Here is a 27,499-nt window from a genome sequence, read left to right on the forward strand (position 1 = left end):
TGATTGGGTAGACAAGGAAGCAAAACAAAAATCAGACAACTTTTCGTTATATTCGTCTCAATTTTCATAGTCATCACTGGCATGAACCAAAGTTTTTCACAGCGATTATCCAGAAAAAAACCCACCAATATCCAGATAGTGGGGGCATCCGCCAAGACGTGTTTACAAACACAGAGGTCAAGTAGTTTCTACCCAGTTTCTGGCTTTTCTTTCATCCAACCACAAAATGAACCTCGAACAACGTTGCTGATTTTCCAGAAAATACAAACTCCAAATAATTCCCCAATTCCCCATGAGCTTCAAAATTATGATCATCTAACCACTCTAAAATACAAAGACTTGCAAAACAATTGAAATACAACAAGAAAAGCTTCCCTTTACTTCATTAGTGAACACTTAAATTACATTCATTTTCCTCAACGTATTCTGCTTAGTTTGATACAAAGAACAAAATCAGTAGATCAAAAGGCCAAAAATACCAGCAAAAGGATCTTCCCTGCCATCCATGACCAGGACTTCACTTCTGCTGTGCTTGGGCAGTTCCCGCCTCAGCTCCTATTGCTTCTGCATCAAGAGTTCCTTGAGATTCGGAAACACCATGACCTCTCCAGGAGGTGGGTGGTCAAATTTGCATGTTGCACCATACTTGCAAGTGCCAGTCTTCATATAGTACGGACAGTGAACCGCACCCTGTCAAAGATTTCACCAAGATAAATACCACCGAACATATACTTTACACGAAACACCCTGGCTAGTCAAGTGGTAGCCAATCAGCCCTTGGGCTTACTAATTGACCAAAAAGATGGTGAAGTCCAATGGGGCTTGTTTCAAGGTTCTTTGATTGCAAGAGAAACATATTAAATATTATGTGATGGGAGTAGTGTTTAAATGCACCGTACTTGAAGCACTTGCATCCATGCACATGACCGTTAACTGCTTATGGATTAAATAAGCAAATTAACCAAAGACAGGGACATTTCTCAAAGTTTTCCAAATGAAGTGAAATTGGTGACAGGCCAAGCTGTGAGTAATAACAATGTGGAAAACAGAACCCCATTTCTTCGAATCATTTAATGCAACTTACTCTCACAAGTCATATTATACACAACCAAAGTTACCAGGAAAAAGAACAGCAAAATAGAATTACCCACAGGCATATGTTTTCTTCAACAAAAGTGAGGAGACTGTTTAAACCCACCTTAATGTGCTTCACATGTAGTAAATCATAACCCAGAACCTTAAAATGAGCAAACAATGTTCAAATTTATAGGATAAGCCTCACAATTCAAAGAAAGGAAGACAACCAACTGAATCTCATGGAAATAGACTCCTTTCTGTGGAAACAGAAACAACATATATATACATCATGCTTAATTTCTAGCACCAATCCATACCTCTCTCCTCGGCAACCCTGCAAGAGTGAGCTTAACAGTCTGTGGTTCAGTTTGATTTGCTGTAGGTGCAGAACGATCAATTGGGTGATGAAACTTGCAAGTTTCCCCAAACTTACACTCACCAGTCTTCATGTAAAACTGAAAATGGGAAATGTAACACATTCAACGTGCCTGCATATCAAGGATGCATTGAACCAAGAAACAAGCTGCCCCGCCATAAATTGAAGGAACGTATTATGAAGAAAATGTTAAAAAAGTTGCTTTATGTAATGCTGGTCATATTTAAAAAAAAAAAAAAAAAACAATCAATAGATAAATTAGAACTCTATAAAAGAAGTAAAGAACAACATATATTATAGAATAAAGGATGAGGTAAAATAGATGCTCACATCACATTCTGCCTGTCCAGGTCGTTGAGGATAGACAGTTGGTCCCACTCCCAGCTGCAGTAGGCAAACAAATAAAAGGTATCAATACCAAACCAAGATGACCATGATTTCTGTAACCACAAGGATGCCAAGAGAAATCTCAGAAGAACAGAGAGTAACATTAGTAAAAGTTAAATCTCCACAAACCAGGAAAAGCTATTGTGAATTGTGTCCGTAAGGTAGATAAATAAACTTCAAAATAAACAATGTGGCAAAAGATAATGTTAGAAATCTGACACTAATAATTCCCAACTGATGAGTCAGTGAAAAATAAATCACATAGAAGGTTAAGAATTTGAACAGAATCGAATACGCCAACAGCAAAACTATAGTCAGGTAAAAAGAACCTTTTTTAAAGGAATAAAAAACAACTAAAATTAAACTGTGAATCATAAGCACAAACAGAAAGCTTCTTTCATAAATTCAACCTAAAACAGCTATATTCAAAGTTCAAGCACCTTTTTCCCCACATAAGGCTTCATTTCTCACTAAACCACCATGAGATATGATAGAGAGCACTCTTTAAACTGCAACCATAATCAATAAATTCAACTGAAATCACCTTTAAAGCCTTTTTTTCATCCCCACCCATGGCCGTTGGCTACACGCACAGACATTGTCACACAGTCGAGCACAAATTGTCTGATATACATCCTTTGATGAAACAGATGCAACTGAGAAGTGAATATGCAAATGATTTTGTATTTACCGTCGACAATCTGGGGTCAATAGTTTGATATATAGAGGCAGCTGGACTGAAAACTCCAAGGTTCAGATTTGCCATGGAAGGAGCTATGATTGCATGGCTGATTGCAGCAGCAGGTGGATTGATTGCTGCGAAAGAATAGCAGATATGAAATTATGAAGCTCAGGTGCAGAAGAGAAGGTCTTAAATACTGAAATTAAGCATCTCAATTTTAAAGTAAAAACACAGGAGCAATTGCATACCTGTCCTCTCAGGATGATTATAGCGGCAAGTGGCACCGTACTTACAACTGAATGGAAAAGAAGAATTAAGTAAAGTGTTTGACCATTTCCTCCCAAACTATTATAGAAATTATGCATGCATAGGCACATGCTTACCTGCCCGTTTTCAGATAGAAGGGACAATCCACTTCACCCTGCCAAAACAGCACAATGTGGATTAATGATCGAAATGAAAAGGAATCACCAAATACCTCATTAATCACATCATCTAACCTTCACCAAGAACTAAAACAACATTACCGGTCTCATCGGAAGTCCTTTGGAGTTATGAAGTAGGGCTGGGGTAACTGACACAAGGGCCTTAATCACATTGACATCTCCAGTTATTCCCCCATTATCAACTACAGAATTAGTTTGCACACCATTATCATTCCCTTGTCCTGCCAAGGATATTTGGATATCTTTTGGGTGATGAAATTTGCAGGTTGCACCAAATTTGCAAATCCCAGTCTTCATATAGAACTGTTCAGGACCATAATATTCAGGATGACAGATGACCAAATTAACAAGACAAAGCTTCCAGAAAAAAAAAAAAAAAAATAGTTATTGGCTTCTTACTGCACATGGGGGCTCAGAGGGTCTCTCTGGCAAGGCAGAAACACTGGTGTTTTCTGAAACACCCTGAAACCACATCAAAGCATCTAATTATAAACTAGGAGTAATCCAAATAAAGATTTTGTAGAATTTTACAACAATAGCACATACCAAAGACAACTTTTCTTTTGGATGATTAAACTTGCAGTTCACACCATACTTGCACCTTTGAGTTTTTAGAAAGTACTGCAATGGTAATTAAGAAAGTACTGCAATGGTAATTAACCAATATATTAAAAGCACTTTGAGTGCTAAAATTAATTTAGTGAAAATTGCAAGAGAGCAACTGTTGGTAACAATACTTACAGGACAATCAGGCACTCCTGGTCTATCAGGAAAAGTTTCACTTGTAGCAATAGGGGGAACCTAGAAAGAAAGAAGGAAAGAAAGGAAGAAAGAAAGAAAACATTGATACTATCCATACCTTCTTATATGTTACAATCATTTTCGAGTGGATAAAAAGCAAAATAAATATATAAGCATCAAAATGGTACAACATGAGAAAACAACACTTGCTTGAACAAATGTGATAGATTCAGATGCCATATACCAAATATACTGCCTCCTTCTACATACATTCAAGAAAATATCAGAGTCCCTCACAGTTAACTACACTTTAATTCCTGAGCAGAAGTATTAGAAATATTGATATTTCTAGTTGAATTTCTTTGAGTGTTGCCTGCCTCAACGATGCAAACTATATTTCACATAGTACACATGAGCATCGTCTGTTATATAATCTACATTGATCTCCTAGCAAAAAAGGTTTGGAATTAATCAATCAAGTAGCAAAAGGCTTTCAATAGATGTCATTTATAAGTCAACTGAAATTAACACTCGAAATCAAGGCTTTCTGAACAAAAATCCATGTATCATGTTCAAAATGGACAGACGCTTTTGGCCGTGCAAAATGCAAAAACATAAAGTTTAAAATAGGGATATATAAACTCTGTGGTGAGACATATACTATAAACATTCTATGTAACTAAATTGGTTAATATCTAGCTTGCAAATGAACTACAGATGCAGAAATAATTATAAAGTAACTATTAAGTTTCCAACAAAAACTCCATAGTGTTAAAGGTACTTATGAAAATATCCAATTCAGGCAGATAACAGCGGCTTCAAGTCAATCATCCAATAAGCGTCATGTGGTTCAGGAACATCCTTGATACAAAACAGAAAATCTCAAAAAGAAAATGGCGTGGTTCAGGAGAAGGTTATGTGATAAATGAGCGAACTAAGAACCCTTTCTGGACATTAGAAGAATTTCTTGTTAGAGTAGGAGAAGTCTATAAACAGTATACCAAATTACAAACATCTAAATATAGGAAAATCACAGGAACAGTATTGTAAATAGAGATCTTCATAAAGAAATATAATTGACTCCCAAAGACTGAGGAATCATTCATAGGTACAAAAACAATAGTACATTTTAAAGGGAAAATATCATAACCATGTTCATTCAAAACAATTAAGGAGCAAATAATCAATTATATCCATCATAAGCATATGACAATTATAAAACTATTATAAAGATTAGAATTTTTCTAAACCTCGGAACAAACTAAAAGTAAGAAGTAGAATAGTTTTGTAAAGAATATGTTGACATGTTCAAGTAACTTCCAACAGTCACCTTATAAATTTAAACATTGATAAATCCTTTATGCTCGCACTATATTAAATAATGATATTTATATAAATAACCTTATAACACAATCATATAGCATGCATTAAGATAGCAATAAATGGTCACCTCTTTCCAATCTGGGATTCCACCCTCGGGAACCCAAACTGGATGGTCAAATTTGCAGGTATCTCCAAATTTACAGGTTCGAGTGAGCATATAGTAGGCACAATCCTTCTCCCCTGGCCTCTGTGGATATATAGGAAGATGGCTTGTGGTCTCGAATCTAGCACGCTTGGCTAAAGCGTTGGTAGAATACCAATCCTCACTTTGCCCAATTGTGCTATGGGCACCCAAAAGAGTCGGATGATAGAGCACTATAATAGTAGTTCAAGTATATACAAAAGACAGAGAAAAAATAGTTACCATATAAGTACGCTTAAAACTTTAATTTTGGGACTAAGAATATACTTTAGAAAAACTCATACCGAGAATAGATACTATAGCACCTTCATAACGAACAAGATGCAGATAAAATATTGTAAAGTTTCTATCTTGCAAAATTTTTGTATACATCTAGGATTTGCATGTCAAATCTATTATAAATATTCAGCAATTATAGTGCCATTTTTATATTTACAGGTAAAGCTATTGAGACCATTGCCCATGTGTTAGATAATGTGAAGCATCTGCCAATATTTATAAACAGCAGATAGATTAAATTAATCTCTTCTAATGTAACTTATGACTGGACCTCAATGTATTATGTAAAGTAGAAAAAAGGCGTGTTTCAAGCCAAGTCACACATTGACCGAACATGCATGCCCCCCGTATTAGGCTAAGTACAGAGTTATTATATGGCGAAAGCCTGCTTTTTGAAAAGCAGTAAAGCAAATAGATATCACGCCAAAAACAACATCTCACAATGATAATATAACTCTGTGCTTTTGTTTTTCCCAATCTAGCAGGACCGTAATAATACATCTACTATGGTTTGAAAAGTAGATGACAATACATCTACCCATTGAATGTGCATGCCCCCCCTATTAGGCTTAGCACGGGGTCAGTTTTATGGTGAAAGCCTGCTTTTTGAAAAGCAATAAAGCAAATACAGATCACACCAAAAATAACATCTCACGATGATAATATAACTCTGCTTGTGCATTTCCCAATCCAGCAGGACCATATAAATACATCTACTGAAGTTTAAGCAACTTCCAAAATCATGCTTCTAGTACATGAACGCCTCACATTAAAGCAATTCCTTAGAATTCTTTCATAAAGTAGTTGGGAATTATAATTTAACTAGATCACCATGAATGCACACCTGAAGATTTTCACAATCATCACCCAATGTAGATTTATTAAGCAAACACCGAGCTTGTTTGCCATTCCCAATGCCAAGAAGCTTATTGGATGCCTAAATAACACAAATTATATTTTAAATAACACAAACCACACGGATGCCTAAATAAGCAAATAAAATCTTAGCATGACATTTCTGCACATTTTTCCTACGCTTAACGATTAAAAAATGAAGAAGTTCACATTATTAGCACTGCAAGCACAGCCAAACAGTAAATTCTTAACAAAGTAACAAAATCCATACAGCATGCAGAAGGGATAAAAGGAAATTTGAGTTTAAATTCTATTATTATTTTTGGCATACGAATAACAGTAAGATAACTAAACAAAAGCACACAGAAAAGAGGGAGGGAGGGAAAAAATGAAACCCTAACCCTAAAACTAACCTTCAGGAGTGCGTTTAAGGCCAGGAACAAGCGAATCAACTGCAGAAGGAGCATCAACACCAGGTGGTGGTGGCCAAGACGACAAATGCGGAGAAGTTGCAGCAGCTGCCGCCGAGGCAATGCCTCTATCGACCGAGTATCTGAGTGCGCTATCGCTCTGTGTTAGATACATCGAGGAGCTCGCCGAGTACTTAGAAGAATCCGAAGACAGAGGGTCCGACCTGGTGCCTAAGTATCGGGTCAAGACCGAGTCGGTGAGATAGGAGTCGGTGCGGGAACGGGAAGCCGATGTTGTTGCAGGGGCACCGTAGCCGTAGAGTTGTTTGGCCATTTATCGAAATCGCGTCGTTTCGCACAATTTTCTTTTTATCATTGTTTGTTTTCTGATGGGTTTTTTTTCTTTTTTTTTCTTATTTGTTTTATGAACTGATGGTTTTAAATTTTTATTGTTTTAAATTTGTTGCGATTTTGTGATTTTTGTCAGCGGGATATTTTGCCACGTTTCTTCGTCCGTTGCCAGGATACCGTTGTTTTCGATGACGGCTTTTGGTATTTTGTAGAAAACGAATTATGGAAAATTAAATTAATATTTTTTTAATACCAGATATGGTATAGGGAACGTTTTCCAAAAAGATTTTAGTCATGTTTTTGTATTTTAAAAAAATTTTAAATTTTTTTATTTTTATTTACTTTAAATTAAAAAAATTAATATTTTTAAATATTTTAATATGTTGATGTCAAAATTATTTTAATATTTTTAAAACAAAAATTATTTTAAAAAATAACTCATATCACACTTTTAAAAACTCGGCTACTACATTCCTAAAAAAAACCCCTTAATAAATTAAAAGGAATAGACTAAGAAAATTTATTGAATTGAATGAACTATTTTATATTTAAATAAATTTATATAAAAAATGATAAGTCCTAGTCAAAATAGTAGTTTCTCAATCTTTAAATTTTATTAATTGTTGTAATTTCATTTAAATAAAAATTAATTAAGCTGAATTGTCCTTCGATGAGCCACGAGAACTTCTAAAGGGTCGTTAAAAGGATCTGTAAGGATAGTTCGAAACTGAAACAATTTTTTTATATATTGCCATAGAAAAAATCATGTTTTTTTTTATAAGATTTAAAAAATGAGACATTGAGAGCTTCATTTTTACGCGGCGCATGTGAAATTTGTAAGCAATTGACATGATAAATTAATTTTAAAATTTAAAATATCCACATAATAAATCTAAAATTATTCAATAGTAAGCCATTACTGTTGCTTTCAAGTATTATTAGCTGAGATAATAATTATTTTTTAAAATATTTTTTATTTTAAAATATATTAAAATAATATTTTTTTTATTTTTAATATCAACATATTAAAATAATCTAAAAATATTTAAAATATATAAAAATATATTTAATTTGAAATAAAACAATCTCCTATCAAGAATCAAACCACGGCAAATGTTTTCTCCCCTCCCGAATCGATATTGAACTGGTTCATATTTGGCTAAATTTGAAAAGAAAAAAAGGAATGATCTAGGTTAGTCAAACAACGTTTTGTTTTTTATATTAGAAAATAATTATTTTGATGTATTTTAAAAAATAATTTTTTTTCCAATTAATAAATGATTTTTTATTTTTTATTTTCCATGATAGTATAAGATTTTCCACAACTAAACATATCTTTGAATTTTTTAAGTGTGTGGTGATATATTTTAGTTATAATTTATTAAATAACACGAGCATACCATCCAATGTACTTCAATTCTGGACACGATCAAAATTGGATACATACATATGGAAACGTGTGGCAGCAAATTTATAATAAAATTGATTAGTAGATGAATTTATTCGTTAGATATGAATTTAAAAGATTACAAAGATTAATTAATTACTTCTTGTAAATTATAAAATACAATGCACTGTGTTTTAAAAATATTTTTGAAAAAATTTGATTTTTTTTAAATTAATATATTTTTGATGTTTTTAAATTATTTTGATGTGCTGATCTCAAAAATAATTTAAAAAAAATAAAAAAATATTATTAATATATTTTTTTTAATAAAAAATATTTTAAAAACAATCATAGCTGTACTCCCAAACATACACTAAAAAAAACACATGAAAGGTTGCTAAGCCAGGGTAGCTATATAGTTTATATTAATAATACTTTAAAAGGTCGGAAAAGTATTAGCTTTCCCATGCTTTTTATTTTTGTTGTACTAATATTTTTTATTTTTTTTATTTTTTTTTGTTTTTACATGTTTGTTTGTTTTTTTTATACTTTATTTTTTAAAAAAAATTATATATTTTGTTTTAAATTATTTTTTATTGTTTTTAATATAAAACTGATTAAGAATTTAGATATTTCATTGTTTTCATCTTTGCCAGCGCCAATGACAGGGACTCTATCCCAGCGGCATCGGGGACCCTGTCCTGGAGTTTGTCGATCTAGATCATCCCCTGATCCTCCTCAGAGTCTATCCTAGCCCTGGTCTTGTTCTCTTCTCCTGCCACTGACTCTTGTGTTGTTGTCGATGGAGTTTTAACAACTAAAAAATAGGTCAAATGACCATCAATTAGCCACTAAATTAGAAGCAAACTACGTAACCAGAACTTAATGTTTCTTCAGGATCCAATCCGAATGATTTCAATGGTTAGCAGGTGCATAAAAATTGTGGGAGTTCTAAATAACATCAACAATTTGAAGATCAATTTCATGTGGATTTACCTAAAAATGAAAGCAAGACAGAAACGCCATGTGGATTGACAGCGTCCATGGTTTTCAAAATTTAATCAACTTCAGTTCACGAGAAGAACAATGGCAGTAAATCATCAGTTCTCTTCAGATATTACATGCTAGCTTATTTCAAACATATCTTAAGTTAATAATAATAATAAGAAAAAGAAGAAGAAGAAGAATCCCATTTTATTCCTCTTCTTGGGCTGTCTCTAATCCATATCTGCAAGAACAACTTGCTGCCCACCTCCATCTTCAACTTCCCCAGAAGGATAGACTTCTTAACGTTACCCTATTCCCTTATACAAGGGCGATGGGGAAAAAACCATTGAAAAATATACCATGTCCGTATGCTATGCTAGCTGAACCCAGCTTCTGCCAAATTATTTAGAACCCAGAATTTTACAACTTTGCTCTGACCAACAGTCTTGCCTTCAGCTCCTCAGCTACAGCATCAATGAACTCCTCTGTATTCAGATACCGACCCCTGCTAACCCTGCACAGGTATAGAACTTTTAGCTAGGCGAAAGCTCAAGAGCAATAACTAAACTTTAAAATGAAATCACTTTTTTTTAAGAAAAAAATTCATTAGGGTTTTTTTTCCTTCACAAGTGATAAAATGATTTTGTTTTTTGTTTTTTAACATAGAATATCATCTTGAAAAAAGTTCGTTGATATCAAACAATCAAAACCAATGTTATACATGAAAATAATTAAATAAACTTAATCATCACAATGAGATTGTTGTAATTTAATATCGAAAAAATAAGAATGTAAAAAATATTCTTTTATCAATTTTTAATTGAGGTATTTTGTTTTATTAGCAAGCGATAATATGAAATTCTAACCTCCTTTTGCAGCATATTAAACAAAAACCAATAAATTTATTGTGTATATTTTAATTTTGCTATTGATTTATATAATTAATCACAAGTGCTATATTATAAGCATGCAACTCTACACCATTGCTTGTTGAAGGAGCAGCATAGTTCAATATTTCATTTTGCATTTATAAAATATTTCCAGTAAAGTACATAATGAAATCCCAAAAGATAAACTAAAAAAAAAAATGTGAATATCATATCTTACAAGAACCAGTTAAAAAAATATAAAATCAACTCTTTTTAAAAAACCAAATTTCAATGAAATAGTGATGGAATTTAGAAGGACCCGATCAATTCATGAGACTTCTTAAATCTAAATTTTTTTAAAAAAAATACCATGCATTTAGTTAAATCCAAGAATAATGTATTCTTTAGAATCTTACATCTTCAAACTCCTGTCTTTCTCATGCAAGCGGGTGATGAAAAAAAAAAAATCAAAAGAAAACACTAAAAAAATATTTTCTTTCTTTATGTAAAATAAAATTATATTTGTTTATAACACGGATATGTTGGACTACATTTAAGATGTCTTTTCCACTAGTATATAAACTATATTACAAAAATTCTTTTATTCATAGGTAATATTTTTTTTTTAAGGGATAATAGTTCAGGTAGATTGAAATTCTTAATTTGCAAGAGTTTCTTATTAAGAAAAATTTGACTGTTTTTTAAAGGAAAAAAATTTGGATAAATGCAAACTCTATTAAAAATTTCGTTTATATTAAAAAAATTCAAAGGATATCATGGTACTCACAGATGTTAACACCCTCTAGAGACATTTATAAATAGTATTGATATAGATTCTTTACCTGGGCCCATGAATAAGAAGTGCAAGATCCTTGGTCATGTTCCCTGATTCAACAGCTCCAATGCAGGATGCTTCTAGTTTTGCAGTAAAATCCGATAGTCTGACATTGCCGTCCAACTTTGCCCTGATAATAGAATCACAGTCAAGTTCTCATCCAGGGTTTCAAAGGCTGTAGATAATCCCATTCTTAGAAATTCAAACAAAGTAGTCAGCATAGACATTGAGTTGTCTGATTAAGCACTACTAAATTACCTGTGTGCAAGACCTCTCGACCAGGCAAAAATCGATGCTATGCTGTTGGTGCTGGTTTCACCTCCTTTCTGGTGAACCCGATAATGGCGGGTAACCGTGCCATGGGCTGCTTCAGCTTCGATTGTCTTACCATCCGGGCACACCTGGAATTTAATAGAAATTGTCACATAAAAACAACAAAAAGAGAAGAAACAGAGAAAAGAAATTTGAAAGAAGATAAAAATGAATGCAGTAGATATACCAATACTGAAGTCATCAACCCAAGAGATCCAAATCCTATACGAGTGAAAAAAAGAGTTTAAGAAGATTCAACAAAGCACTTAATTCCTCAGTGTCACTCCAGAACAATTCAATACCCACAAAGGCAACAAAAGATAATAGGTAGCTGTTGCTAGGGTACTCAGCACTATGTGATCCAAACCTTGGGCCAAGAAATCACTCTGCACATCTCCATCATAATTCTTGCATGCCCATACATAACCTCCTTCACTTTTGAGAGCATAAGCAACCATATCATCAATGAGACGATGTTCATACCTACAATCCAGTATTGTGAGTAAATGACAAGTTTCTTAAATTGGCCAAACTAACCACCATCTGCATAAAAGTACTCACCAAATTCCTGCAGCCTCAAACTTGGATTTCCATTGCATTTCATAAACTTCCTGGAATATGTCCTTGAATCTTCAAAAAGGTCAAAGAAGGAAATTGTCAGTCAAGGAGATGAAAACCAAACACGTAAATGCACATAAAAGAAGCAAATTTAAGTGCCATGACCTAAATCAGCCATCCCAACAAGTTACCTTCCATCATATTTTTTAAGAATGGTATTTTTAGTGCTAAGATAAAGTGGCCACTTCTTCAGGTAAGCAGTGTTCATTGAAGCTTCAGCGAAAGCATGGATGGACTGTTTTCCAAATCACATAGAACAATAACAGTGGTTAATGATTCTAGCAACTTAACCGATTGTCTACCTAACAAAAGAAAAGGGAAGAAAAGAAGAACAAATGGACAAGAAGAAACAAGGTAAAAAACATCATCAGGACCTCATCAGTGTTATACATGGACAGAGCCACACCTCCAGCTCCTTTGAATTTGAAAACCTCAAATTCTTTCTTTTCACCTTGTCCATCAGGTTCTGCATAAATTATAATAACCTTAAGATGGTGAGATATGTAAGACATGAGAGAAGCAGAATTGAAATTTCTGCAGCAGTTTTGCAGGTCTCCCAATCTCCCACAGAAGTGAAGCTAAATGCATCTTCAAGAACCCAAAAGAGCAGTGAATTTGAAAGACCATCAGTGGAAACGGGAAATGTACCAAATACCAGCTTCAGTTTTCCAGGGCCTTGGATGACTGTATCAGTCGCTCGGTACTGGTCACCAAATGCATGCCTTCCTATGCAGATTGGCTTGGTCCAACCTGGAAAAAAATAAAGCCTTTATTGCTGTGTTGTTTTTAAAGACAATGAATCAAACACAATATCAAAAAGTTATCGCGGACCTGAAACAAGCCTTGGAATGTTTTTGCAGATAATAGGTTCTCTAAAAACTGTACCTGTAGTGTAGCCAAAATAGAATTGAAAAAACTTAAGCCCAGTTGCAATCAACCAGAAACACGGACAATTAAAGAGGAAGTAAAACATAAATAAGGCAAGTTCATTCACCATTTAAAATGTTGCGAATCGTCCCATTTGGACTCTTCCACATATTTTTCAAGTTAAACTCCTTAACACGGCCTTCATCTATCAAACAATAAAGCAAGTAACTAAAGTTTACCAATGATCAACGACAATAACCACGTAAAAATCCATCCACGATCTCAATAAGAGCTTAGTATACCTGGAGTTATTGTTGCACACTTGATTGCTACATTATATCTACAATGAAAGGTAAGAAAAAAGGGAAAAAGTTACAGTCTTGAGCATAATTCTGATTCGAGATAGGCAACAGGTATACAAACGATAAAATATTAACAAAAACATAGAGGATGGATATTGCAAATCGGTAAAGCATGGTCTTGTGCACGAGGAATTCATGAAAACAAAAGAACTAAAGCAAATAGCACATACTTGAGAGTAGCCTCAGCACTTTCTATGGTAACTCTATCATCTGTAGCATCACGATTGGGCAGGCCGAGGTCAAAATACTTGATATCCAAATCCAAAAATGGGAAAATAAGCTGCGAAACACAAAAATCAAGTTGCAAACACAACAAGAAGAATCACATAACATGGCATCATGGTGTTATTTTCCCAGAAGACGGAAAAAGGAAAAGAAAAGAAAACCTTGTCCTTAATTGATTTCCAAATAACTCTAGTCATTTCATCTCCTGCATATATAAAGAGAATACGGATATTACCAGCACTTGCTCATAATTCCAAAAGCAAAGCTTGAAGAATCATAAGCTAAACTACCCAACTTAAAATCATGGTCAAGTCACAAAGTGATCAAAGGTGAGTGAGTGGGTACAGAAAATCACAATCAAAAGCAACCAAAAACAATATTACAAGATTTTGAAATTGAGACACTGAGCTTGATAGTTATGACATCATGCCACGCAAAGAAAAAAAAAAAGGAAGAGAATAGAAGAGAACAAACCGTCCATTTCGACAATGGGATTGATGACCTTAATTTTATCAAATGCCATTTTCACTTGCTGTTTCTGCGTGATCACTGCGATCATATGAAAGAAGAAAAAGAAAACCCAACAACTACTAGTTTACCTGTGGGGTTTCTTTTCCTTTATATATATATATATATATAAATAAAAAATACTTTCAAAAATATCAATGTATTTGAGACTCTTCAGTCACCAAACCTGGTTTTGTTTTGAATTGCAATGATATTCGTCAGATTATAAGCGGTCATTCTACTTATTAGTCAATTAAAAAAAAGTAGAAGAAGAAGAAAAATCGGATCGAATCAGCCCTCTTACTCCTAATTGAAGTCAAATCGAGAGATCTCATCCAATTACGTCATAATATATGATGACATTCATCCCGCGCTTGATTAGGAATAGAATTGGATGAGATAAATGGGTTAATTTAATCAAGTGTAAAGTGAAGGGACTATTTGTGATATATAGCCCATAAAATGATTCGCTAATTAAATTACAATGGGTTAATTATAATATAGTCCTTGTAGTTTATCAAAATGAAATAATCAATCCTTATAGTATAAAGAATAGTTAAATAGTACTATGTCTAGTGTTGACAATACTTAATTTAATTCCTTTTTATTCCAAAAAAATATTTTCTTTTTTCATCAATCTTCCCTTCATGTCGACTTCTTTTCTCACCCTTTCTTATTTCTTGAAATAAAAATTGCAAAAAAAATATATAGTTTCTGAAACCATAAGGACTGGTCAACTATTTTTGCTAAGTTGTAGGGACTAACTTATAAATCGATATTAGTAACATGATATCTTATTGATTAAAAAATAAAAATAAAAATCCTATTTTTTTGTTATTTACAAAAACTTATTTCTATTTTACAAAGTTATTAAAAAAAAACTGAAATGATACCGAACAACAGGCTCTGTTTGTTTGCAGGAAAGTGGTTTCCTTTTGAAAAGTGAATTCCTAGGAAAAGTGAATTCCTGGAAAGTGAATTCTGGTAAAATATTTTTCAATATTTGGCAGTGTTATGGAAAATGAATTGGAAAACACTTTTCAGTGTTTGGTTGTGTTATGGAAAATGAACTGGAAAATAATTTATTAATGAATTAATTTTTTTTCAAGTTTATCTAATATATATAAAATATTTAATCACTTACAATAAAAAAAATGAAATCTAAAAAGTATTTATAATGATGAATTTTTTTTATTATATCATATATTCATACATAGCTTATTAAAATAATGAGGAACAAATCTTACAAATTAAAAAGTTGAATGAACAATGAAATTGAAAAAAAAATATATAATTTCATAAATTATCTCAAATAAAATAAATAATAATCAAAATAATAGAGATCAAATCTAAAAAAAATTTTTTTTTAAAAAAATGAAAGATGAAGAAATTAAAATAATAATAATCAACATTTCATAAATTATTTCAAATAAAATAAGTAACAATCAAAAGAATGAGGACCAAATTTGATAGATAAAAAATTTAAATAAAAATAAGATAAAAAAAGCAAATAGCAATTATAAAAATAAGGACCAAAGTTAATATAAAAATAAAATTTTAAGAGATGAAATTGAAAAATAAATATTCAAAACAAAATATATATACCAATCAAAAGTTTGAGGATTAAATTTAATATAATCAGCAAATAATGACATTTCTAAATTTTTCACAACTTCCAGAAAGTGTTTTCCCCCCAAATTTTTCAGGAAAACACTTTTCTGAAAACCAAGCCAAATTTTTCTTTTACTGGAAAGTGTTTTCCATTGACCAACTTTCCTACTAGCAAACAAACACAAGAAAGTTTGGAAAGTGATTTCCCGGAAACCACTTTCCGGAAAACAAACACAGCTAAAGGGAAAACACTTTCTTGAAAACCAAGTCAAATTTTTCTTTGACTGAAATTGACTGGAAAGTGTTCTCCGTTGACCAGAAAGTGTTTTCCGTTGACCAACTTTCCTAATGATAAACAAACACATGAAAGTTTGGAAAATAGTTTTCCGGAAACTATTTTCCAGGAAACAAACATGGCCTAAATAATAGCAGGTTCAGTCTAAAATTGACATGGGAAAGCAGCTAAGATTAAAAGAAAATAAAAATCATACAAAATGGAATCCCTCTCTAAATGATACAAGGAAGAGGGAGAGGGAAAAAAAGAAAGGGGTAAACTTGGATAAAACACCACATTCATTTCTCTTCACTCGGAAAAGAATAAATGTAATCTTGGTTCTTGTTAGGCACACCCTCAAGATATTGTCTTTGTACAGTTTCAGTTTCTCTCGAACATGGCAATTTATGGATCAACAATGGAATTATTCCTAAAAGTATTCAAACTCTACATAAGATTCATCCTTGTTTTCAGGAGAACTGCCATCTTTTTTATCACCTCCAATGTCTGGCGTTTTCTTGTCGGCTGGGGGGGCTTCTTTGCTAGCATATTGTGAGAAGTCTACAGGTTCAGGTACGTGTGGAGGCAGGGCACTTCTGACCAGAGCCCAGTTCACTCCTTCAAAAAACGGATGCTGTTTTATCTCTGTGGCTCCCCTTTTGTATGCAATTCTTTTATGGGGTTCTTTAACTAGAAGTCCTCTTATCAGATCACGAGCCGCCATACTGACCTGTGGATTTTCTGGAAATTTCAATGGCTGCCCTACAACATTGAATAATGTAGCTCTGTTTCCATGTCCTTTGAAGGGTGTTGCTCCATGCACTAGTTCATATAAGAAGACGCCGAAAGTCCACCAGTCCACTGCACTGCCATGACCTTCTCCGCGAATGATCTCAGGGGCTAAGTACTCGTGTGTGCCAACAAATGACATCGAACGGACGTTTGTCGGCTCTGCCATTAATTCCGGCATTGACCCTCCAACAAAGAGTCCATAGTCTGATTTGGTTTTTCGGCTCTTTTTACCTGGTAACATGCGTGGGAAAAATGTTGACGGTTGGATACAACCCTGCACTACAGATTCATCCTCCAAAATGCCTAAACCGCCGCTGCCATTGGTGCTTGCATGCAAAGATGAAGACTTGACGAGGGTTGGACTCACCGAGCAACGAAGCGATAAATCAAAGTCTGAGAGCATGATATGCCCCTCATCTCTTACTAGAACATTTTCTGGCTTCAAATCTCTGTATACTATGCCTAACATGTGCAGGTATTCAAGTGCCAACAACACCTCTGATGCATAAAATCTGTCAACAGAAACATTACATAGAATATATCACATCCATATAATTTGCAGAAGAACCAAGGCATGTGTACATTGATGGGAAAAAGGCAAAGAATATAATAAAAAATTTGTCATTTGATTCATGAAAGAATAGATTCAGCTTTTGTTTCCAACAAATCTAAGATCACAGACATCATTGATCGACTGACATCTCATGAAACTGGCAGAAAGTAAAGGAGAACAGCCACCATGTATATGGTATTCTTCTTCTTCTTTTTTTCTGAAGGAAATGTCTGTGACATTGATAACTTAAATATCCAATCACTATCAAAGCCAGCCTCAAGGTCAAGGGTAATGTTTTAATTTCTATCCGTTTTAAATGGAGAAGGAGCGAGGGTGGCATAATCATACCGTTGATTAACCTTTAACATGCTTGAATTACCTTGTAAAATGTAACTTTCTAGGTCCGATTATACAACATGAAGGCAAAGAAACAGCATGGTGGTGAATAGATAAAATTAAGCGAGAACAGGTTGTGAACAATGCTGGAAAAGATGCAAGGTTTCAAACTGTTGCTGATCTAACCTAAGCCTGCATTATTGCAATTTGCAAAATTGGCAGGATCCTATATCAGCATATAATTAACACACCATCAGACTGGCAGACCAAAGGCTAATATTCAGACAATTCTTGTTAGAATGTAACCACAAAGCTCAATATCAAAAGTTATTGATGATAGATAGATAAAGCGTAGCACAAGTTTGAGTACTCACCGTGCTGCTTCCTCAGTAAAATGCTTGTGAGGCTGCTTCTGCCTAAGAGAATGAAGATTGCCTCCACTGCAGAATTCCATGACGATGCAGTAAAACTTGTCAGTTTCGAAATAAGTATATAAAGTGGGCAAGAATGGGTGGTCAAGAAGTCCAAGAATCTCCCTCTCTGTCTGCGCTCTTAATATCTTGTTTCTACTTGCAAGAGAAGCCTTATCCATTACTTTCATAGCAAAATGGGCATTAGTCCCTCTAAGTTCAACAAGATAGACACTACCAATGTCACCATATCCAAGGCGCTTGAGAAGCCTAAAGTTGCTAAGGCCGATTGTACCTCTGGCAGTGGCCAACTGAATGGCGTCCCATCTGACATCAGCCCCTGTGTGGGGCTTGTTGGCACCACCGGAGCTCTCTAGACTGTTGGCACGAGTAGAGCTTCTGCCACTCAAATTGGCATGGTTGGTAATGGAACTAAAAGTCTTTGCTTCATTTGCCTTCATGTTTGCTGGCAATGCAGCTGTTGTTGTTGCTCCTGCTGCTGCTGAAGTAGTTGAAAGTTGAGATTTTGGAGATGTTCTAGTGCTTGGAAGGGCACGTTGATTAGCACTAGCATTTCCCACAGGCCTGCTTAATGGATCCATCTTTTTGGGATCCAAGTGACGATTAAAATTTACATTTTCAGTTATCTTGGTAAATCCAGGTGTCCTTGGTGAACCATAACCTGAGTTTGCACTATATTTTCCTAGTGGATCCTTTTTCTTGGGTTCTTGGTACAGAGGATTGTTACAGATTATATTGGCATCGATACTCTTGCTAAACCCCTCCACCTTTCTAGTTTCACTTTCTGCTTCTTCTGTTGGTATGCAACTCATCTGCAAAAACCACACAGAATGATGTTTATATTACAAAGGAATGCAACAATTTGCACAAATTTGCATAATCTGCCAAATTTTAAATCGGTCTGAAAGTTAAGAAAAAAAATATGAGTTTCAGACATGCCTCGGATGAGTCAGGGCCTTTGGCAGGCTTAGATGACATTGATGGAGCAACACGAGACCACCCCTTTACAGGAAATCCTAATTGCCCAAAAAGAAAAGAAACGCAAATCCATTAGTTTCACAATGAAATAGCTGGTCCAGAATGACTGATGCTTTAAAACAGATTCCTCAAATATACATCAGCAGCAGCAACGACAACAACAACGAAAAAAGTAAGGGGGAAAACCCTGCCCCTAATCTTGGAACAATGGTTGAATGTTACCATCTAGAACATGAGTTTTTTCTGCGAGCTGCCAAAGAATTGTGAATTGTTGATGTTAATTTTCAAACTTGATCCAAAGGGTTGCGGTGCAGTGAACATCATAGCATATATGCAGCTTATAACAAATGATTAGGTTACCTATAAATTTATGTGTGGTGTGCACGAATATGTGACAACATATACAAGTTTAATTATTGGTTGACTTTCCTTAGATTAAATATATGCATCTCAACGTGGGATTGACACCATTCTATGTTACATGGGATGACAAGCATCCACAATGTACAATAAAAAGGGGACAAAGGGATCATAAACAAAACAAAAGATCAATGACAGAGCCATGCCAGAAGAAACTGAAGAGGAAATTTTTATCGGAGGGACTGCAGACCAACCAACAGAATCTCAAAATCGCATTAACAAGAGAAACATGGAATTGTGTACGACTGGATATGGCTTCAAAATGGAAGGGAAAATGGTATTTCATTGCACCATCAGCACAGAGGGGAACTCTCTAAAATAACAAATGGTTGTGGTTAGAAAGTTAAAATGTAAAAACAGAAAGCAAATGAGAATGAGTTGGATCTTGTTTGGACCACCATTCATTATCAACACAGCAGGAGTGGATTTGTTGTTAGTCTCTCTTTTTTTTTCCTTTTTTTTTTCTTCTTTTTCAAGATTCAGAGAGTTTTGGGGAAACAAAATCCCATAAATAAAGCAAATTTAAAACAACAAAAAAACAACGCCGAAGTAGTATTCTATTGTAGCTAGCACTTCTAGCTTTGTAACTACCAAGGACGTGGGGAGAGGAAAGAAAGGGGAGGGGAAATGGTCATAGCTATGAATAAGGGGTGGATATCCGTTTAATCCTCTTTGTTTTTTTTTTTTTTTTTTTTTTTTTTTTTGTGAGAAATAGGGAAAATGGTGGTCTTTTTGTTTCACATCCTCTCTGCCCACCACTACTCTCCAGCTTTGCAATCTAAATGAGATTTGCTATTGTACGGCCATTGCCCCATTGGCAATGTTTACTTTCACAACCCTAATTAAGGAAAAAAAAATGCAGCGTTGCTTGAAAAACAGAGCGTCGATTTTTATTTCACAAGTTGAAATGCCGTAGTGGTTATTATATTAAAAGAAAAAACAAAAGAAGAAAATTACAATGAAATTGCTTCCCCATAAGAGATAATATACCATGCATGTAAAATCCACAAGTGAGTTTGCAACAGGAGAATATGGTATGTTATTCGTTAGCCTGATTAAAGCCTGCGACCCAAGCTGTAGCTCACATCGCACTGCAAGATGTCGTTAGAAATATCAAAGAGAACGGGAACTGGAGGTGTTACGAAGAGGTCGTTAGAGGTGGTAGTCCTTTTGAGATCAGTGATCGGAGGAGAATTCAGTCCTGAGAAATTGACACGGAATTAATGGAGAGTTCAGTCGTTGGGGTAATCGGGAAATCCAATTCAATGAGAGCTCCCTTTTGTTTCACCATTTGAGACTTTCTCACTTTCTCAGGAACTTTCTTAGCAGCTAGAATCCCGGATAATGTGCCCAAATAATGTTGGAATTTACCAAGCCTGGAGAAGAGTATGGGAAGCGGCTATTAATGTTGCATGGCCGCAAAGCTTAACCTGCAAATTGCAAAAGGATAGTGATTCAGAATCCCTCTTCATTACCAAGTCATCAATCTCAAAATTCAAAGAGCAAAACATGCAGAGTGTACAGTACCAGTTAGAGCATCTCCAGTGGAGAAGCTAAATAAAAAACTAATATTTTAGCTTTTTTTTTTTTTGCTTGTTTTGCACACTCCAAGAGAAAAGCCAAACAAAATGCTAAAATGCTTTTTCTCTTCCACAAATGTTATTTCTACATATCTCTTCAAAGAGCTAAAACCAACAAAGTGGAGCCACTAAAAAAATAAACCAATTAAATATAGTCATGTGAAAAAAAAAATAACATCAAACTTATTAAAAAATAATAAAACACTTGTTTTTTTCACTCCAATATAAATGGCTCTTCAAATGATTTTTTTCCATTGAAATAGATATGGTAAAAAAAACTATATTTATACTATTTTATCAATTTAGCTTTTCAAAATGGCATCTCTTAGTCAAATGTTTTGATTCTTTCAAAAAAAGATTGAGATTTATCTTCTTTCTCGTGATCCAAGCCTTGCCATAGATCTGGTTTTAAAACTATGTTTTTGTTCCTTGGATAAGTTTCAAGCTCTTTCCCTCGGCCATTAGACAAAAACCTTTCCTAGATTTCCCTCGCAACTCATTGAGCAATGTAACCATTTAATGGTTTTTTGAGGTCACGGTCCATGGTTTGGCTTGAGAGGGAAGGACAGTTTGCAATAACGTTTTGTGAGAAAAAGCAAACTCTAAAGATAGGCATCGACGAGTCACTATTCTAGTAATGATAATTGCTAAGCTTATTCATTTATGTTGACAGTAATTATATCACCAGGATGAGAATATTAGCATTTATGGATGTTAGGACAGAGGTACAACTTGGAATGAACACTGCAAATATAGAAACGCAGTTGGTTCCACTGAGAAAGGCAGGAATTATGCAAATGTAGAATGTTTTTGTCTTGAAAGAAGATGCGGAAGAAATACGAGGACGAGAAAGCAACTTCTTAAGAGAAGCACCAAACCTGTTTCAGTGATCTTTTTTGAGCGCAGCATGGATGCAACAATTCTGTTCGACTTAATTGTGGGTGATTGAGAATAATTATTTGCATCACCGTCCTTTTTCTTTGGCAGGTGACGGAGATTAGTCGAGTTTTTGAACTGGTTAACGGAGATTTATCGTGTGGTTCAAATGGCCACCAACCTAACTGGCATTCGACCACATCTTACTCAAGAAGCTGTAACAGTAACATGCCCAATTAAGATGGTGTTTGGGTAAGCGGTTGCGGCTACGTTTTACTTAAAACAGAGTTGGCAGCCGTTTGGTAATGAAAAAAAGCGAATTATTGTTCATGGGTCCCACATGTTTTTTTACGTTCGGACCGCAGGTAAGGAAAAGCAATGAAATCATGTTTTTCACGCACTGTGCATGCTAATTGCACTGTTCACTGAACAGTGCAATTAGCATGAACAGTGCACACTAATGCATTATTCACTTTTTTTACGTGTATTAAATGTTTTAATATTTTTATTTTTTTTATATAAAAAAAAAAAACACTAGTTAAACAGTGCACACTAATGCACTGTTCACGTTTTTTTAGTGTATTAAATTTTTTAACATTTTTATTTTTTAAAAGAAAAAAACTAGTAAAACAGTGGACACTAATGTACAGTTCATTTATTTATTTAGTGTATTAAATTTTTTAACATTTTTTTTTTCAAAAAAAAAAACACTAGTTAAACAGTGCACACTAATGCACTGTTCACCTTTTTTTTTTCAGGGTATTAAATTTTTTAACATTTTTTTTTTTAAAAAAAAACACTAGTTTAAAGTGAATTAAATTCACTCGTACTGTAATGTGAACAATATTTTTTTCCTGAAAAACTAGTATAGAGTGAATTAAATTCACTCGCACTGTAATATCAATTTTATACCTGATAATATTTTATCTACGCTAAAAAAATTATGAAAACTGTAATTCTTATCAGATAAATTTTGTACATAATGGAATTATAAATAGTTTAATGGAATAATAAAAATATTTTATATAAAATATTTTTTATTTCATGATGTAATATAAGTAATTAAATTTACAATATTTAAATTAAAATCATTAGTATTAATATATATATATATATATATATTATTTTATAACCTCAATTTGAAAAGCATTTTTTTAACCAAACACATTAAACTACTTTTTCTTCAACCTCAACTTCAACCACAGTTTTAACCAAACACCTATTTTTTCAAACCAACCTCAACTAAAAGTACTTTTTATAAAACAACTTTTTTTAAACCACAACCACAAAAGCTACCGCAATACCAAACACACCCTAAGATTGGTCGAGAAAGTAAACTAGCATGCATCCAGGCCGATCTTGGTGTTTTGCTGCTGCTAAACCCCTAACAGTTGTTAAATGCACAAAGTGGACTTGCTTATTCCTCAAACCGACAGCAGAGCTCTTAATTTTAGTTGTGAAGAACTCATGACAATGATGTACGTACCAGCTTCCTGCAGAGATTGCTATATCGGAATTTGTAAATAAAATGAATATATGATCATTTTATTTCGAACAGATCTGTTCACACTCGAGTCCATCCTGGCTTGCACTCCTCCGTGTATGGTTTTAAAATGTGGCATGCTGGAAGCTTTAGTATTTCCCTGGCAGCTCTCTCTTTTTATCTTTCCGCAAACAGACTCCTGCTCGTTCTCTCATTCTTTCAACATCTAAGTAGGAGGGGGGGAAATGCGTTGAGTTCAGAATTTCCCCAGAACCCAAGGGTAGCTTGCTTATAAATACGAAGTGGCGATCTAGTGACCCGTTGCCTTGCATCCTCAATGCCTGTGTAAAAGCATCCTGAATCTACCATGGCACGGATGACATGGACATAACATGCTTAAGCCCATATTTCACCATGCCCGTTTGATTTGAACTGGCTTTTCAACAGAACGAACAAATTCCAAACATGTCAATAATCAAAACCAAGCAACACTTATATGGAACCAACGAAATCTGCGAGCATGCGTAAATCAATGGTGCGATAATATGAAGTCATGAACTTTGTTACTGAATTAAGGAAGCTCGTCAGTCAAAAATGCAAGTGACTTCAAGATCTGTATTCACTCTAAAACAGGAAAATGCTGATCATACTTGATGTAAACAGCTTTCTTAGTGAGAAGAAAATTAGATGAACACGTGAAATATCTTTCTCCCGTACAAATAAATTGTTGGCGGTGATTACATGAGTATACAATATAAATAAGTCAGAAAACATGTCCATTAAAGAAGTGAATGATATGGTAACTTATCAGGAATATCAGTTACGGTTCTAAGGTTTGACTTGTCCTCTGCGCAGAAGAATAGTAATGAGTTTCAAGCTCCTTGAGGCTAGCAGCAGCCTCCTCTCCAATTCTAGCTAACATGCTATCTGTTTTTTCTGCAAGCTGGGTAAATTCCCCTATTCTTTGATCAACATGGTCATTAAGAGAAGCAAATCCTGAAAAGATTGCTGTCTGCTTCAACTCTGACACCAACTTTAGTAAAGAATCGGCTGCTTGAACCTGTTCCCGGGAAGCAAATAAAAAACAGTGGCTGAGGCCCAGCTAATGTAGAGGCATTCACAAATGGCACTCTCGATTCAAAGACAATGCATTCGCTCAATATGATAGATGTTTGAAAATATCAAGTGATGCGGACTCGGTTAACCCTAAATCCTTCAAAAAAATATAATCATCGATTCATTAGATAGAAAGTACAGGGGGCAGCTCTTACCATTCTGGCTGCACGCATTTCCATCATAAACGCCTCTTGTGAGTTTCTAACTGGCGTGTCATTAATCTACAACAAGCATACCGGTAATGAGAATCTTTCTTCTGCTCTTTGGGAATTTTAAGAGCCGTTCAATGAAATAAGAGATTAATCAAGCAGCTATCTATTTTTTAAATTAAGACAGCAATAAAAACCCAGCTCTCATTTCAATTCTCAAAATTCCAAGCTAATCAATCAAGGCCCTGAATATATAATTAATGGGAGTACTCGATTAAAAATAAATCGCATTCAATTAAATAATAAAGCAATTAAAAGAACGAAAGAACGAGAAAGTTTACCCTAGCAACGTTAACGAGGTGAGTGAAATTGTCGACGATGTTGGCAATATCAGTTTCCACTCTCTGCATCAGTGCTTTCTGCTTCTGCGCCGCTGCTGCAGCCGCCGCCGTTGTCGGCCCACTTCCAACTCCTCCACCGCCCCCCATTGCAATTCCGCCGGCTTTGTTCATTTTCTCGGTCACTGACAATAACGCCACGCTATTGAACTGAAAGGGTAGAAAAACCCAATAATGGCCACAAGGTCAGGATGAAAGGACAAACGAAATTATCTCGAATGGGCTCCGGCTTGCTTTTTTGTTGTATGGGCCAAAAATTTTGGAGCCGCCTAAAACCCATATTGGGAGCCCACTGGAATAACTTCAAAAAAAAAAAGACAAGATTAAAATTAGTCGTGTTATTTTCCTAATAGTTAGATAGAAATATATGTATGATATGAGCCAGTTCTTATGCATCGATTAAAAAAATTAATAATAATAATAATGGGGTAATAATGCCACGTAATCATGAGATCGCAAGATTCTCTCATAATTTCACTCGATTTTCTCTCAAGTATCTTGAAAGATTTCATCTTGAGTGATTGGAAGAAGTTTGATTATAATTATTTTTTGAAGTATTTTTTATTTAAAAATATATTAAAATAATATTATTTTTATTTTTAAAAAATTAATTTTAATATTAGTATATTAAAATAATTTTAAAATATTAAAAAAATAATTTAAAATAAAAAAATAAATTAAAATTAAATTTTTAAAAATTTAGTTCTACAGCACAAAAACAAACAGAATTTAACTTTTATTAATAATATCTTGATTAGCATGAACCACTGGGATGGTTAACTTTATTATGTCATAACACTTCCATAGAGCCATTGTGAGATTGTTTGGAATTAGCGTTTTTAGTTATGATTTTGTGTGTTTTAGAAGTTGTTTTTTACTGTATTGAATATTAAATTTATTATTTTTTTAATATTTTTTATGGTTTTAATATATTTGTATCAAGAATAAAAAAATATTTTAATACAATCCGAAATAAAAAAAACTATTTTAAAAAAGTATGTATTATTGTTTCCCGCTGCTTGTTTCATGTTTGCAACAAAAGAGTGACCAGCATGGTGTAACCAAGAACAAAAACATTGTGGCCTGCGGGGGTGTTTTTATCCTTTCATGTAGCTGTTGATTATTATCAGATTTATCGGAGCGGGATCATGTTTTCTGTTTTTTTCAAGCACAGTTAAGTTGCTAATTTACTATTAAAAGTAAAATTTTTACTGAGAATCTTTTAAGTAAATTCATTTTCTTAAGAACAATATAATTATTCATTTATCCTTAAGTAAATTTTTTAAAGTTTGTTTCTAGAAGATTTTTTTTATCTCTTCAACCTTGTAATTTTTTTTGTTATTATCAAATTGACTGAGAATAATTTAATTTTTTAATAAATATAAAATATTATTAAAATAAAAAAGTGACCAATTTGTGTGATTCAGTCGCTAATGTCTGGGAGACGCCAAAGGTTTTCTGGCAGCACCGCCTTGTGCCACAAAGTCCTCCCACCGTGTCGTTAAGATCGCCGCGACATCTTTTTTATAATGGGGCAACACATGGTAGTGGTGACCCGGATTGTCACTAACAAATCTTTTTTTTTTTTTCATATTTTTTCTCTTATCCCCTCAAAAATGGTAATGGCCATTCAAAGCTCCGGTGTCTTTTTTTGTTATTGATATTTAATTTTTAATTTTTATTTATTTTTATAAAAAAATTTAATCATTCAATCTTAATTTACTATGTATTATTTTTTTCGATTTTTATTCTTTTAATTTTGTTTAATGCTTCTGTAGATTTTTTATAAGTTTTCTATATTTATTTTGATTTTTATTCTTTTATCTCTTATTACACGGGTTGCATGTGTGTCATGTTAAAGCAGATTAACTCGATCCGAGTTTTTTTGTTTATTTTTCACTCAATTTTATTGTTTTATATTTAAAATGTTGAAAATTAAATTATACTTTTTGTTTCTTTTTTAAAAAAAATATTTCTTTCTTGGATTATTATGATCAATTTTTTTTATTTTGTATTATATAATTAAAATTAAATCAATTTAGTCGAGTTCATAAACTAAATTATATTTTTTATTTATTTTTAAAAACGCTTGCCGTGTATAAAGATAATTTTTTTAGGGAAAACGTGTTTCCCCTGTAATTCCACGCACGGCCTAGCACCCGTGGGGCTGCTAACAAGTGTTGATGCAAAAGGCCAGGCGGAGAAGTTGAAACTTCTTTTTTGTTTTTTCAGGGTTTGAATTTTAAACTTATTTGTTTATAAAATAAACATTAATGTCATTCAAACTACAATTTATAAGCAAATAACTAAATCCATTTGAGAGGGTTAGAGTTAATTTTTAAAAATATTTTTCATGTCAAAATATATTATAATAATTTTTTTATTATTTTTAAAATCAACATAT

At 33.7% G+C, this 27,499-nt stretch overlaps 4 protein-coding genes across 6 annotated transcripts; all 4 read right to left on the reverse strand.

The window, feature by feature from the left end:
- Window positions 1–356: 356 nt before the first annotated feature.
- LOC118055774 (zinc finger CCCH domain-containing protein 37) lies at window positions 357–7,204 on the reverse strand. 2 transcript variants are annotated; one of them, XM_073410938.1, is made up of 13 exons: window positions 6,782–7,204; window positions 5,160–5,407; window positions 3,710–3,769; window positions 3,515–3,589; window positions 3,368–3,430; window positions 3,050–3,271; window positions 2,906–2,943; window positions 2,771–2,817; window positions 2,532–2,656; window positions 2,385–2,423; window positions 1,784–1,837; window positions 1,395–1,532; window positions 357–690 (listed from the first exon to the last, which is right to left on the reverse strand). In XM_073410938.1, the coding sequence occupies exons 1-13, from the start codon at window positions 7,110–7,112 to the stop codon at window positions 556–558; spliced, it is 1,575 nt and encodes a 524-aa protein (XP_073267039.1). In that variant the 5' UTR covers window positions 7,113–7,204; the 3' UTR covers window positions 357–555. The 2 variants fall into 2 exon arrangements, with proteins under 2 accessions (XP_073267039.1, XP_034923660.1); XM_035067769.2 differs by lacking the exon at window positions 2,385–2,423 and having other exon boundaries at window positions 6,782–7,203.
- A 2,311-nt stretch (window positions 7,205–9,515) lies between these two features.
- LOC118055773 (isocitrate dehydrogenase [NADP]) lies at window positions 9,516–14,397 on the reverse strand. Of its 2 annotated transcripts, XM_035067768.2 has the most exons (15): window positions 14,066–14,396; window positions 13,753–13,796; window positions 13,537–13,646; window positions 13,307–13,344; window positions 13,132–13,209; window positions 12,969–13,022; window positions 12,786–12,887; window positions 12,512–12,603; window positions 12,269–12,372; window positions 12,081–12,149; window positions 11,887–12,002; window positions 11,707–11,741; window positions 11,466–11,608; window positions 11,215–11,337; window positions 9,516–10,017 (listed from the first exon to the last, which is right to left on the reverse strand). In XM_035067768.2, exons 1-15 carry the CDS (start codon window positions 14,148–14,150, stop codon window positions 9,924–9,926), a joined length of 1,287 nt encoding a protein of 428 aa, XP_034923659.1. In that variant the 5' UTR covers window positions 14,151–14,396; the 3' UTR covers window positions 9,516–9,923. The 2 variants fall into 2 exon arrangements, with proteins under 2 accessions (XP_034923659.1, XP_073266772.1); XM_073410671.1 differs by lacking the exon at window positions 13,132–13,209 and having other exon boundaries at window positions 14,066–14,397.
- Window positions 14,398–16,176: 1,779 nt separating this feature from the next.
- Window positions 16,177–18,781, reverse strand: LOC118055877 (serine/threonine-protein kinase AGC1-7). Its single transcript, XM_035067903.2, has 2 exons — window positions 18,039–18,781; window positions 16,177–17,287 (listed from the first exon to the last, which is right to left on the reverse strand). Exons 1-2 carry the CDS (start codon window positions 18,674–18,676, stop codon window positions 16,414–16,416), a joined length of 1,512 nt encoding a protein of 503 aa, XP_034923794.2. The 5' UTR covers window positions 18,677–18,781; the 3' UTR covers window positions 16,177–16,413.
- Window positions 18,782–24,115: 5,334 nt separating this feature from the next.
- LOC118055772 (mediator of RNA polymerase II transcription subunit 22a) lies at window positions 24,116–25,270 on the reverse strand. The gene is made up of 3 exons (XM_035067767.2): window positions 25,039–25,270; window positions 24,704–24,769; window positions 24,116–24,492 (listed from the first exon to the last, which is right to left on the reverse strand). Exons 1-3 carry the CDS (start codon window positions 25,207–25,209, stop codon window positions 24,253–24,255), a joined length of 477 nt encoding a protein of 158 aa, XP_034923658.1. The 5' UTR covers window positions 25,210–25,270; the 3' UTR covers window positions 24,116–24,252.
- Between the last annotated feature and the right edge of the window lie 2,229 nt (window positions 25,271–27,499).

The sequence above is a fragment of the Populus alba genome, chromosome 8, assembly GCF_005239225.2.
Source record: "Populus alba chromosome 8, ASM523922v2, whole genome shotgun sequence".
NCBI lineage: Eukaryota > Viridiplantae > Streptophyta > Magnoliopsida > Malpighiales > Salicaceae > Populus > Populus alba.